Source organism: Streptopelia decaocto (assembly GCF_964273445.1).
Source record: "Streptopelia decaocto genome assembly, chromosome: 7".
In the NCBI taxonomy this organism is placed as follows: domain Eukaryota; kingdom Metazoa; phylum Chordata; class Aves; order Columbiformes; family Columbidae; genus Streptopelia; species Streptopelia decaocto.
In genome coordinates, this window is record NC_138661.1 from 25,007,711 (window position 1) to 25,021,278 (window position 13,568).

Consider the following 13,568-nt stretch of genomic DNA (forward strand, 5'->3'; position numbering starts at 1 on the left):
GTCCACCTAAGCAGACTAATCGAAGTCACGCAAGTAGTATAGGAGAGGAAATACCCTCAGACTACATTAAGTGAAGCAAGAGCTTGAGCTCTTTCGGACAGGGATGTGGACAAGCTAGCTGATGGGACTTCTGAAGGTCTGCCTTTCATCCAGAATGGAATTTCCATTCCAGCACTGTAGAGAAAGCTTGTTTGTATTTCAGTAACTTGCCAGAAATTGTCAGAACATTGTACCAAAAAAATCCATTTTGAAGACAGTTGCAAATGGCTTTCTCTCATGTTCAATATAGGAAAGCACACCTTAAAGCCTGCTACTGCATCATAGGTGCAGGCAACTCCCTACACTGGTTAAACTCCTGCTGAAGATTTAAATTAACTGTATATGGAAAATGTGCTTAACAGTGAGATCACTGTAAACAGCCTTTATTGCAGCACACCTTGAAGTAACAGCTTAGCTCTTCCAGAATCCTTGCTGTTTCAAAATCAAAGTGGGTGAGCAGCTCCACATAACACAGCACAGTGATCAATACCCATACAAGAGCTCTGCTGTCAGTTGTTTTTGGGTGGGAAAGACATTCTGCTGAGCCAGTTCCCCACAGCAACCCATCTTTGCAACGTACACTTTAATTAGCTGTTTCATCTGTCTACAGAGAAAGAAAAGTCTGGAGAGTGACGTGCTTCGTGGCGTTAGAGCTCGTAGTCATCTGGATGGTAGAGCTCACTCATGAGGCGGTAGATGTAGGAAGGCGCATTACCCCCAATGTTAGAAATGAAGAGAGTAATGAGCTCTGGGGGTACGTAGTCAAACACTGGGCAGTGAACATTGATCTTGGCCAGGATCTCCCCTGTAAAGTGAACAGCAGCAATATTAGACAAAGCAACTCAAATAAACTAAAGTTAGCCTTCTGCATGTCTTCCTGAGCTCCTTAAAGAAACTGTCTACACACATACCACCCTAAAGTCGGTATGGGGACATCCTGAATCCTTTATTGGGACATCCAACTTCCTCACTGATGTCGTTGAATTACAGATACACAGCAATCCTGGATGAGTGGCAGAACTCTCTTTTGGTAGTTTTTACCAATAGTAACCCCAAATTTCCTCTGGTGGAGTTTTACTAGTTGTCATAAAAGCTGCCAATATGTAATTAGAATGCAAGAATCCTGATGCTGCCAAGGTTATTATCTCAACAAAATCTCAGAAGGCCAAAACCAAAAACCTGCACTGAACTTCATCTCTTCATTTCAAAAGTTCATCACATAGGAACAGGGCTTTGAAAGAGACTTTAATACGTGGGCTGACACCTTTCTAAAGATGGTGCTTGAGTGGGAGGCCTATTGCAGAGAGAATGGGTTTCAGCAAATGGATCACATAACAAAGTTTCAAGAAGTTAATGTGACTTGTAGGAGGGAAAGGAAGCTGCCCTTGGCGCTGGGCATCTGCTTTGTCCCAGAGGAAACCGCCACCTGCCTGGAACCATTATCACAATCCTATAATAAAACACTGACTATTTCAGAGCAGAAGTGCAAAGATAGTGTTCAAAGGAAATAATTTTTCTGTACTTTTTGTAAAAAAAAGTTACATACAAAACAGGATTGTTCCTGGCACTTTTTTCTGCTTAAGACAATAGAAAAGGATTTTCTGTCTGGTTACAGGACAGTCTTATGTTTAAATTTTACGTGAGCTATTTAAAAACATTTTAAAATTATAGCCTGAACCAGCTTGACTAGCCTGTATAAAGAAGAACCAGTACCTTCTGTGAACGGCAGCACTTCCTGTGGTGACACAAACTTGTGGAATGAATCTTCTTCATTAGGGAACTGAATGAGAAAGAGTACAGGAAGGTTAGGAAAAAAGAGACTGCCTCATTATCCTAGTGAAAACAGATCCTGGGTGCTGGAAGGAAGCTAAAGCAGAGGAAGACTTGCCAGATGACACTACATCTATTTAAAATAGTGCTTATGCCTAGAACTTCTGTAACATCTACAGGTGCAAGGTTTTTCCTCAGTGTTTAGAGCCTTCTATGACCTGGCTGCCCTTGTACAAAGCCTAGGGAACTGGAGCAGAGAAGCGACGTCCTCTATCTTCAACTTCATCTGACAATACCGAAAAAGTACTGAGTGTAAGAAAGTTTGAAGCATCTCCACCTACCTCCTCTGTCAGTACAGAGAGTCTTTGAACACTAAAGGTATAAATTACAAAAAGTAAGGTGATGTCAGTCTGTAGTAGGTAGTCTGCATCCTTATACCCAATGCACTGCGTAATCAGCACAGGTGGCAGAGGAGGGTGCTTCAAGGAGATCTGCAGCTGTGGCAGATCTGGGTGAGGATCTCCTACCTGTGCTGGATGGGGGAGGTGGCTCATTTGCCAGCCTCACCTTGGGACAGACAGTGCTCTCCACCCACAGCTTCCATAAGCATGAAAATCACACCCCATCTCTACATAGTGCAGGTGCGGTCCCAAAGAGCTGCTGCACTTACCTGCGGTGAAAGCTTGAACATGGGGGCACACACGATGAGCGGAGTGGAGTGGTGTTTAGCCGCCAGTGCCAGGGTGTGAGTCCCGCTCACAGCAATCAGGGCGCCGTTGGCCAGGATTGTCTTTGTACCAATGATGACCTTAAAAGGCAGATCAGCATTAGACAGAATGTTCCATAGCAAAGTGGGGAAGGAGCACTTCCTGGTTCCGACCCTGCCAGACAAGCTGGAGGAGTCTGTCAGAAGAGCCAGCCAAAGGCTGGAGTCATAGGGCAGCTGGATGCCTCATCTGTTTTATATGGCACTGGCTCTGCACGCAGACGTTCCTCACTAACAAGAGCATGACTCCAGCATGGTAAGACCAGCACAGAGAACTTCAGAGGACAGATGTACATTTTACTGCAGGGAACACCATGCAGAAAAGGGGCTGTGTTCCCTGTTGTTCTACAAGCCTGCAAAGTAGGCAACCTATCTTGTGTTCCACACAGGGAGAGTTTCTCCCCTTTGGAAATGCTGAATTTTGTTCCATCTTCTTTAAAAAACATGTATTTAAACCTCTGAGGCTTTGCTGTCTTTGTTTCTTGTAACTGTTCTGCCTGTTAGCCACTAAGGCAGAAAAAACATGCAGTTAGTCATTGTACTGACTTGGGGTTCCACACTGAATATCCACCCCAGTTGTAAATAGGGACCATTACAATTTTGAGTCTTCAGTAAAGAAATGCATCCATCACTGCTGGGATCTGCAGCTGGTTTGGAAGGCCTAAAGTTCCAAACCTGCCATTAACTCCCTCTTCCATTGGAGCCCCTCCTTACCTTGTTGACTCGAGACATGACAGCAAAAATAGCTGCATCACTCATGACAGTAGTTTCAATGTTCTCTTTAGACAGTCGAACAGCCATTTCATGACCCTAAAAAGAGGGAGAAACCATTTGGTCCCCTGGGACATAGCTCCGGGACTGCAGCTGCTTAGAGATATTAGCACCCAATTCTTGTGTGAACCACAAAAACACCAAGTGATAGAGCACAAATACAGCCCTCTGACTGAAAGACAAGGGACAGGCCAACGAGCTGTCTTCAATCTCTTCACTGCAGAGGAGCTTCTGTGATGTTCAGCTTGCCCCCAGAGAAAAGCATTCAGCAAGAACGCATGGGACAATGCAGTACCTGGAGAAGACAGCCAGGCTGGGCCTCACCTGGCAGAATGGTGCACACTCCGCCACAATGACCTGGAACTTGCGCTTGCGGGCAGCTTCCTTCAGGAAGGCCTCCACAGTGCGCGAGTAGCCAATGGTCATGATCACCTCGTTGGAATGGATGTGCTCCAGCGCCTGCATAGCGATGTTATCCGTGGTGCCCTCTGTAACAAAAGGAAGCTGTGGGTGTAAAAGCAACACTTGTGCTGCGAGGGCTGCCCTCCAACAAGATCATTTTAACTAAAGCGATGCTATGAGCACTGACAGAGCAGGAGCAGCTTTTCTCCCCATTCTTTTTACCAGTGGAGAGGGACCAAGAAGCTGGCCCTTGAATGCCCTATGCCCCCTAGCTGCTCATAGAAATAGCTGTATTGAAAACTCCATCATGAGGGGAACGGATTGTGTCAGCACTACTCCAGATAACCACCATGCCCACACAACAACTAGTGACAGAAATTCAAAGGTTTTACAGTTCAACAGCACTAGAACCAGGTGAAAAGGAGAGGCAGGGCAACCTGGGCCTCAGAAGAAGAGTTGGATATCTGATCTGTCACAAGATTGCACAAAAACATGTCACAGTACTTTGTTATGAGAGTTGGGTCATACACGCACAGGGATTAAGTCCAACCTTGGCATACTTTTGATACTCTTCTTCAGAGGGCTCAACTCAACTTCCCAGAAGACCAAGATGACAGGCCAAAAGCCCCCCATACTGTTCCCTCCACCATGTTCCACCCATCTCCCTGTAAGCCTAAGAGGACTTGAACTAAGTCCTGGGAGGAGAAAAACTTTGATTCCTTCAGCTTAAGCCTCCCACATCCTTCCTGTTTTCTTTCTGCCTAAGAGGAAGGGGAAGCATCAGTCCCATCCCATAAGTAGCCCCAGTCATGGGGCAGTTCAGACTCATCTGTACCTAGTTCTATCAGCAGCTCATTAATAGCTTCAATAACATTAGCTCTGAGGGGAGGATAATGGGTGCTGAAATCCTCGCTCAGTCCTCCAGAAGTCAGGAGTTTGTGCAGGGATTCTTGCTGGTCGCTCTCCTCACTGCGCCCGTGAAGCCTGCAGAAAGAAGCAGCCCTTCAGCCTCGGGAGAGAGCGCAGGGGCACAGCCAGGCTGAGTAGTGTCCCCACAGTGCAGCACACTGAACAGAGAGGAAGGAAAACCACATGCAGGAGGCACGGCACGCCACAGAGCTTCCCTAGCTGTCTCTGGCAAAAAGACACCCGGAGCTCTGCCAAGAAGCACCTTCCCAAGTTATGTGCAAATGCTGTGGCCCACAGATGAGGAGCAGGCTCAAGGCTACTGCTCTAGCAGGAGGGACCCTTCTGGGAACACAAGGACAGAACAGCCTAAGGTCAGGGCACAGACTGTTGTCATGCACCCACATCACATACACCAAGGGGAATTTCACTAGAGGAAATGTCATCGGCTATGCTGAAAACAACAGGTTTCCCTTGATGCTAAACTTGCTGAATCCTTGTGTAGGAGACGCAGAGAAAGGGGGTGATGGAAACTAAACGGGTCTCACAGAAGCAGAAGAACACACTGCATGGGTGGGCTGTTCTGGGCTCCTAGGGGAGGTATGGATAGCAAGAGAGGGGACTGTCACCTGCCATACTCCTCCCGAATGATCTTCAGCACTCGCCGCACCATGTTGCCCACGGTTGTCTCAGACGGCTGGGCTGCCGTCATCCTCTGGCCCTCTGTTCGGATCAGGTCCATGAGCTCCCCTGAAAGCAGGTAGGGCCTCGGTCACAGCTGCCCAGAGAGAGCCCCCGCAAGCATCACCCAGCGCATCCACCCCCAAGCAGCACGGGGCCAGAGGCTCTGGCACCAGTAACGCAGCGCTGGTGAGAAGGTCAGACCTGTGAGCAGGAGGCCATCGCACAGCAGCTGGTTCTATAAGGATCTGGATGCAACGCAAACTCGAAACTTAAAGAAGGCCGCAAGCGTTTCAGTGGCAGCAGAAACCAGCTGCTGCTGGGCCGGCCAGCGCTCAGCCTGACGCACCGCAGAGGACACTGTGCAGCCCCTCCCGCCGTGACACCGGCGAGCACAGCACACTTTAGAGGGCTGACGGGCAGCACGACGAGTACCGGGAACCCAGACGCGCCGCCAGCTGCAGGCAAGGCTCCAGCCGCCCCGGCCCCGCTGCTCCCGCCGCCACCGGACCGCCGGGCCCGGCAGGAGCACGGCCGGATGGCCTCCAGGCGCCACTGCCCTCTCGCAGCTCGCCCGGCTCCCGGGAGAAGCGCTGCGTCCGCCCGCTGCCTCCGCGGGCCCTGCCCCGCCGCCCGGCCGCCCTCACCGGCCCGGCTCCATCGCCCGTGACCGACGATCTTCCGCAACAGCGACAGAGTCTGCCGCGCCGTGTCCTCGGAGCGCGGCCGCTCCCCGCCGCCCCGCAGCCGCGCCACGAAGGCCTCGATCTGCTCGGACAGGTCGGAGCCGCGCTCGGCAGCGCCCGGCATGGCGACAGCGGCTGCGCTCCGGGCCCGCGGGGCTTCGCGGGTGTGCGCACCTCTCCCACTTCCGCCGTCCCGCCTTTCCATTGGCGAAGGCTGCCATAGTGTTCCCACCCTCGGCGGCGGCGCAACCAATGAGAAGTGCGACCGGCGAGTGGGCTGCGGCTCACGGGGGTGGAGGGCGCGACACCCTCCTAACCCGGGAGACAGACAGGCGGTGACCCCTGACCCCGCTCGCGGGCTTGTGGGACGGCGGCGGGCTGGGCCGGAGGTCCCGGCGGGCGGCGGTGCCCGGGGCGGGCTGCCGGGGCACCGAGGCGTGGGAGCCGGGAGGCGCGGGCAGCCCGCTCGGGGAAGTGCCCTGAGGCACCGCTCGGGGGCTGTGTGCCGGCCGGGCCGCCGCGCGCGGAGCAGCCGGGTCGCCGTTGCCGCCGCTCTGGAGGCGAACGGAGCGGGCGGCGTCGGGAAGGGCCGGAGGGAGGGAGGGAGGGAGTCGGGTCTGTGCCGAGCCGCAGGGAGAGCCCATGTGCAGGGATTTACTTTGGACCGTGCGGTGTTCCAGGCACAAAGAGCCAAAGCAAATGGGGTGGGAAAGGCGCAGTTCCTGGCAGTCCAATTGTTCTTGCTGGCAGAGCCAGAACCAGCCCTGGATAAGGCAGGAATGTAGCTCCTTTGTGTCTGGTTCCTGGAGCTCTGTGTCCAGGGGCCAGGCAGGAGCAGTGGCGTAACTTGCGGTGTTACTTTATGCTGTGGCTCTGTTCTGTGTCCTGTTGTTTTAGATTAGGAAATCAAAGCAAACGGGTTTATGCTGGCAGCGTTTGGCGGGTGCTTCCTGCAGTGGCCTGTAGGGCCCAAGGTGCTCATCGCATCATTTTTGTGCTTGTCTGGTTCTCTACAGCCAGCTGCCGTCCAGGGACTGCTGGGTCCCCAGCAAGATACCAACAGCTGGTGTGCAGGGTCTTGAGGATGTATCACAGGTGGTTTGTCACCCAGTGCCTGGGCTGGTCCAAGAGTCCTTCCACACCTCTCTCCTGCTGCTGCTGCCCCAAGTGTCCCCATGTGCCTGAAGCCAGAGTGCCTGCCAGTCTGGGGAAGGAAGCTCACCACATCCCTTGAATGCCTGGTGAAAGGCCATGTGTCTGGGTTTGCTCAGATGTGCTTGGGGGTGCTGCTGCCCCGGCTGGAAATTAGAGTTTCCCTTCTTAATGAGCTTGTCATCCTTTGCCCCTGGAGAGAGTCAGTAGAGGGTAACAGGGTTTGCCCTGCTGTCGGCTCGGTTGTGCTGCACCCCACTGTGCTGACCAGGCACATCCTTGTTCCCTGTTGCCTTTTCTTTCTGTCTCCCCAGCTTTGGGAGTCTCCCTGGAGCAAGGTCTGCCCGGCTCTGCATTTGTGCAGGATAACACAGTTCTCCCTTTAGCCCCTCCAGGAAGCTACGCTGCAGGCAAGTTGGGGGAGGGCTGTGCGCACCCATCAGCTTCCTGCCTCAGGGAGTCCCTGCGTGTTGCTGTGTGCCAGCTGCCATGGCGTCCAGAGGCCGCTCCCACGCGTGCATCCTGGGACTGGGGCATGCAGTGAATTGGCCAAAAAAAAATAACCGTTGCTTCGAAGCTTTCCTTTGTTTGTTTATTTATCTTGCTAGTAAACAGAGCAGCTCTTGGAGATTAGGCAGGAGGAGAAGAGGAAGGAAAAACGGACTCTGAGGTTACGACCTCCGTGTGGATGCCGGGCTGTTTACATTCCCTGCTCTAGTCCCAATAACTATTGCAGGGCAGTTTCTTCTCAGCCTCTTGCCAGGCTGCAGAGGTTTTCCCTGCTCACGTTGTTCCTGCCCTGTTCCCTACAGCGCTTTCCACTGGGCACTGCTGCTGCAGCTGCCCAAAGATGGCCAGCAGTCCCATGTCCCCCGGGGCAGAGTCCTGTGCCTGGTCTGCTGCCCTGTATTTCATGAATGAAAGCCTCTGAATGGGGATTTTGGGAGCTGCTAGCCCCGTGTAGCTGAGCTGAGCCAGAACCTGCAGCTCTCTGGAGAGCTGAGACAAACCCTGGGCTCCGGCTGCTCAGAGGAGGACGGAAAAGGAGGGAGCAGTGAGAGTGGCAGTGAGGGGAGGGCAGGGAGTGTGGGGCAAGTGGAGAAGGCAGCTAGGGGGCACATGTTGGTGTCCTGGTGTACTCAGCTAAAATCCCATTGCCTTGCAGGCTGTGCTAGCTACCATGGCCAAGGCAATGTGAGGGGTATGTGTGTGCATCCCTGGACAGCTGGAAGGAGATTCACCTGGTGGGCTACAGCTGCTGGGACCCTCTCCTGCTGTGGCCGCAGGCAACTGCTAGCTGCATAGAACACCCTCCTTCCCTTCACCTCCCAGGTACTTCCAGGTCCCTTGGCGCAGTTGGCTGCTGTGGCTTCCCAGCTGGTGCATGAGGCAGCGAGGAGGCTGACATGACTGCAGACTGTGCTGCTGCTGTGGGCCAAAGAGCTGCGCAGGGGATGAGCTGGCTGGGTGAGGGAGGCAGCGCATTCTCTGGGCCTGAAGAAGAGCTGAAATCTGTCTCATCTCAGAGAGCTGACAGCCAGCCTGGGATGGTATCCTGCTCTGTACCGTCAGGGATGGCTGCTGAAGGCACTGCGTCCCCTCCACCCAGTGAATTCTGCATCCCAGGGGGCTGGATGTCATCCCTCAAGTGCTCATGTGAGGGAGGAGAAGGCTGGACAGGCTGGATAGAGTTTGGGAGCACTGGAACATCCTGTGCTGGGAGGCTGTTTGGATTAGGAACTCTCGGCGGATAAGTGGGCTGGATGAAATGCCAGGGAAGGGAATCAGAGTTTGCTGAACTCTAGTAATTGGACTCGTCTGCAGCACCCGGGTAAGCCAAGAGAGCTGCTTGTGCTCAGGCAGGCGGGGAGAAGGAGCCAGCAGGCGGGAGCCAGTGGAGCCGCAGCCCAGCAGGAGCAGAGCAGGCTGTCAGCACAGCGCGGGCTGCAGAGATGGGATAGGTGACATGGGAGGAAGCAGGGTAGGGTCATCGCTGGGTGCCTGAGCTGCTCACTGAGCATGAGTGACCGAGTTAAGGATGGCATGGTATGTGGGAGTGGGTGGAACACGGAGCACAGTCTAAGGAGAAAGATGCACAAAAGGTATTGTCAGTGTGACATGATTGCTCTTTGGAAAGTCCATGCTCAAAGGCTTGAGACAAAAACAGAGGCCTGAAACTCTCACAGCCACAGATGTGGAGGCACAGCTGTAAGGAGGTAGGAGTGAATCTGCTGAAGGGCTGAGGGTCCCCAAACCAGTGTGCTACTGGGGAGAAAGTAAGAAAGTAGATCACTTTGTAAGTGAAAGGAATGGAACCGAGTGCTGAATGCATATTTAAAACTTGAGCTTCCAGTGAAAGAATACAAAAAACCCAAACAAACAGCCCATGATCAAAAGCAGGTACATGAATAGCTGGGAAGCTCAGCTCTGTGGGAGGTGCACACACACACTACCTGAGTCATCAGCAGTTTTAGCATGCTTGAAATTCACAGCTGACGCTGCAGGTACCAGGGCACGTGTTCTGGTTTTTGCTGATGACCCTAGTATAATAACAACTGTCCCCTAAACTGGCTGTCCTCGGGAAAGTGTAGCTGCTCTAACTGCGTGGGCAGCCACAGAGAAACAGGCAGGGCTTGCTCTGGGGAGTAACAGGATGGACTCAGCGCCTCAGGTTGGCGAAGGATTTGATGCAGCTCCTTGCTCAGCAGCCCATGTGTACGTGTGCCTTTCTCTACCTGGAAAATGGCTGCTGGCTCATCCTCACGTCAACGCAGCACCCGCGGGCAGGCTGAGCCCATAGCCAGACCCTTGTGGTACTGATGGAGTCTGTGATCCCTGTGGGAAATGAGTAGGTGGTTCTATCCAGCCAGCAAGTTTGACATTGCACCCCTTCCTTTTTGGAGCCTTAAAAATAGAGACCGAGGCTGGGAAGCAGGAGGGTTTTCCTAGGGCTTGTTGCAAAAGCTGCCCAGGCTGGGCTCTCCTTGCCCTTCCCAACCCCCAGGAGAGGCCTGGAAAGCTGGCCTCCAAATGCCTCCCCTGGATGTGGAGCTTCACTCATCAGCTTGTTCACCCATGGTGGTTCCCCAGATCTCCGTGTGGGCTGCAGGCAGCTGGAGGCAGCCGGTTCAGAGGCCAGGCTGATCAGGAAGAGATGAGGGAAGTGTGGGAAGTTGCTGCATGTCATGTAGGAAAACAAACCCGAGCGAGGGACGAGGGAGCACTATGTGAGTCTGGGTGGGATGTGCTGGCAACAGCATTGCTAGTGGTGTGCTGGGCCTTGATACCTGGCAGAGGCTTTGCTCGGTGCTACCAAAGGCACAACTGGCTCAGGAATCTTGGTGGCACCGTGCAGGTGTTGGCTGTGGCTCCGTCCTGCTCAGAGGGCATGCTGCAGGCTGGCTGAGCCAGGGATGAGGAGATGCCAGGGCCCCATCCCTCCAGGCTGGCTTTGGAGAAGCCCCCGAGCAAACCTGGCGCTGCTGCAGGAAGCTGGGCTCTCGGGATGAGACAAAGCGCAGATCAGCTGCTTTGTGGTCACCGAGGGGTCCATGACACCAGCAGTCTGGGCTGCTTCCTGGTCACCGGCCAGCTCCCTGCAGTTCCTCCGCTCCCGGTGCTGCAGCTGGCCCCAGGCTCATTTTGCTCATTGTTTGCTGCGGGTGATGGCAGCTATTCAGCAGCTGCCAGGTTTCAGGGAAGGGGAGAGATGAGCCACTCCTCCGCCCACGTTCTGGGAAAGCCTCTGGGACGAAGCCCTGCCGATGCACACGTTCGCTTCTTGACTGGGAGAGCAAGCTGCAGAGCCTGCATCCCCCCTCCGCCTGCATCCCATGTCCCCCCTTATCAGCAGGCGGGATGCCGGGGAGCAGAGCTTGGAAGCAGCCCAGGCTGCTGCCTCATCCTGCACAATAGCGGAGCCTGCTGCTCCCTGTCTCCTCGCCTGTTTGCCTTCCAGAGCCAGGCAGAGTCTCGCCATCACTATTATTTTGCTTTGTGTCAATATTATGACAGCTAAAAGCCTGAGAACTGCATCCACATGATAAGACGCCAGAAGCTCTGGGCTGGGTGTGGATTGGGTTCGAGTTTGGCAGAGGAGAAAAGCGCCTGGCAGCCCCTGCCCGCCAGCTGGCTGGGCCAGGAGAGCTGGGAGGTGAGGGGCAGCGGCAGAGCAGTGGGTGATTTGTGTCTGTGCGACTCTCTTCTCTGTTCAATGCTCGCTGCCCTTTTCTCAAAGGAGACGAAACACAATAGATGTGCAGAATATGCTTGGTTGTCCAGTGGAGAAGTAACCTCTTTCTCTTTCGTGGAGAGAGGGGCTGCTGTGTTCCTGCTAGGATATTCCTGTCCCTCCCAGGGCTGCCATATCCCATCCCTCCTGCCCTGTACAGGCCTGGGGTGTTTCATGTCTGCTGGTGTTGGAGGGGGTCATGCACACACTGCTGCACCAGTCTTGTCCTGGTTGCAGCCTGTTTTGGCTTTCACAAGTGCAGTACTCTGCAGCTGCTGGGGGGAAATCCCTGCAGGGTTTCTGGTGTTTCGTGGCTTTGCTCCCACCCCGGGCTTCAGGAGAGGAGCTTGGGCTGAGCAGGGTGAGCCGTGCCATGGGAGCTGCATCTCCTTACTACAGACTCTTGGCACCTTGTGTGCAAGGGGCTGTTTTGGCACCATTACTGCACACCCAGTGGAGGCTGCTGATGCAACACTTACCTGTAAGCACCCACGTAAGCTTGGGGCTGTGGTTCGGCTCCCTGGTGCCTTGCCCTGCTCCAGTGTTGTGCTTTCCTCCAAACACCTATGGCCTGGCTGGTCCCTGCTGCATGGGGCTTCCTGGCCACCAAGTGCTGCTCATGGTGGTGTGAGCTCTCTCTCACCTCCCCACGAGGCACAGCCAACCAGCAGCTGGGCTGGAAGATGGCTGGTTGTCATTAACCCTCCCATCTGCTGCCAGCATCACTTTGCTGCCTGCCTGTGGCTTTGCCCTGGTGGGAAGGTGACTTTGTCCCCTGCCTTGGGCTCAGCTTTGGTGTTAAATGAGGCTGGCACTGAAAGGCAAAGCATTAAGCTAAGCAGTGCTGGGTCTGCCATCCCTGATGTGTTCGTGGAGCACTGCCTGCCTGAGAGCCCTGGCTTCCCAGGGCTTGGGTCCGGCAGTCTCAGGCTCATTCTCCTCAGTGGCATGGTCCCTGGCCCCTGTCAGGGATTTAAGCTGTTCCCTCACCTGGGGCTCCTGCCTTGAACACTCTCAGCCCTAGTGCGCTCCTGTGCCCTTCCAAAACTTGTGTCTGACCTGGGCTGGCCCCAGCGCCTGTACCCACTGCTGCTGTGGTGTTGTGGGGACAGACCCCACTCTCTCCAGGCATGGGACCGGGCTGTCAGGTGCCTGTGGTTTCAGCCACGGGTCCCCAGGGAGGCCAGACCTCCCCCGAGGAACCAAAACAAACAGCAGAGTTCCTGCCACGTGCAGCCGGGGCTGACTAAGGCCGGCGCTTCCGCCTGCTGCGGGCAGCCGGGGCCGTGAGCCACCACCATCGGGGTGCACGGCACGGCCCATTTCCCCCTATTGTCAGCCTCCCCCTCGGCAAACACATCCCCCTGCGCACCTGGGCTGGGAGGAGGCACTGACACCACGGGAAGCAGCCGCCAGGAGTGAGGGGTCATAGAATTATAGAAAAGTTTGGGTTGGAAGGGACCTTCAAAGCTCATCTACTCCAACCTCCATGCAATGAGCAGGGGCATCTTCAACAAGATCAGGGTGCTCAGATCCATGTCCAGCCTGGCCTTTAATGTTTCCAGGGATGGGGCACCTGCCACCTCTCTGGGCAACTTGTGCCAGTGTTTTACCACCCTCATTGTAAAAAATCTCTTCTTCATGTCTAGCTGCTGCTGGCATCCCTCAGCACTGGAGCCACTGCCACATGACTCTGGGGAGTCCAATGGGGCCCAGGTGCCCCAGGAGGTTGCTTGCAGGTTGTTTCCTTGAGGAGCCATGCTGACCATCCAGGGTCACTGGTACCACCCTGCTTTCCTGAAAAGGCACTGGAAGTCCCTGTGTTTCCTGGAAGAAATCAGTGGCAATCTCCTGGCGCAAAGGCCTGGGTTTCCTGGTGCGGAGAGGCTGGTGCTGGGGGACCGCCAGCCAGACCATGTCCATCCCCGTTCCCACTCTCTCACATCCAGGTACATGCAGCTCCAAGCAGCCAGTCTCCAACCTCTGCCTTTCGCCTTCCACCTCCACTGTGGAGACCCAACCTACAGAACATTGAGCTGGTTTATCTCAGCATTAGTTATGAATCAAGTCCTTCACGTTTACTGATAGGGGAGCTTGGGAGAGTCTAAGAGATGGATCACAGGGTTGGGGAAAGCTATCGGATGGAACACCAGCAGTGAAACAT

General features: G+C 54.5%; 1 protein-coding gene across 1 annotated transcript; it reads right to left on the bottom strand.

The window, feature by feature from the left end:
- Nucleotides 1-618: 618 nt before the first annotated feature.
- EIF2B2 (eukaryotic translation initiation factor 2B subunit beta) lies at nucleotides 619-6,191 on the bottom strand. Its single transcript, XM_082057539.1, has 8 exons — nucleotides 5,983-6,191; nucleotides 5,284-5,404; nucleotides 4,584-4,732; nucleotides 3,671-3,834; nucleotides 3,290-3,385; nucleotides 2,480-2,617; nucleotides 1,753-1,819; nucleotides 619-844 (listed from the first exon to the last, which is right to left on the bottom strand). The coding sequence occupies exons 1-8, from the start codon at nucleotides 6,143-6,145 to the stop codon at nucleotides 687-689; spliced, it is 1,056 nt and encodes a 351-aa protein (XP_081913665.1). The 5' UTR covers nucleotides 6,146-6,191; the 3' UTR covers nucleotides 619-686.
- Nucleotides 6,192-13,568: the final 7,377 nt, after the last annotated feature.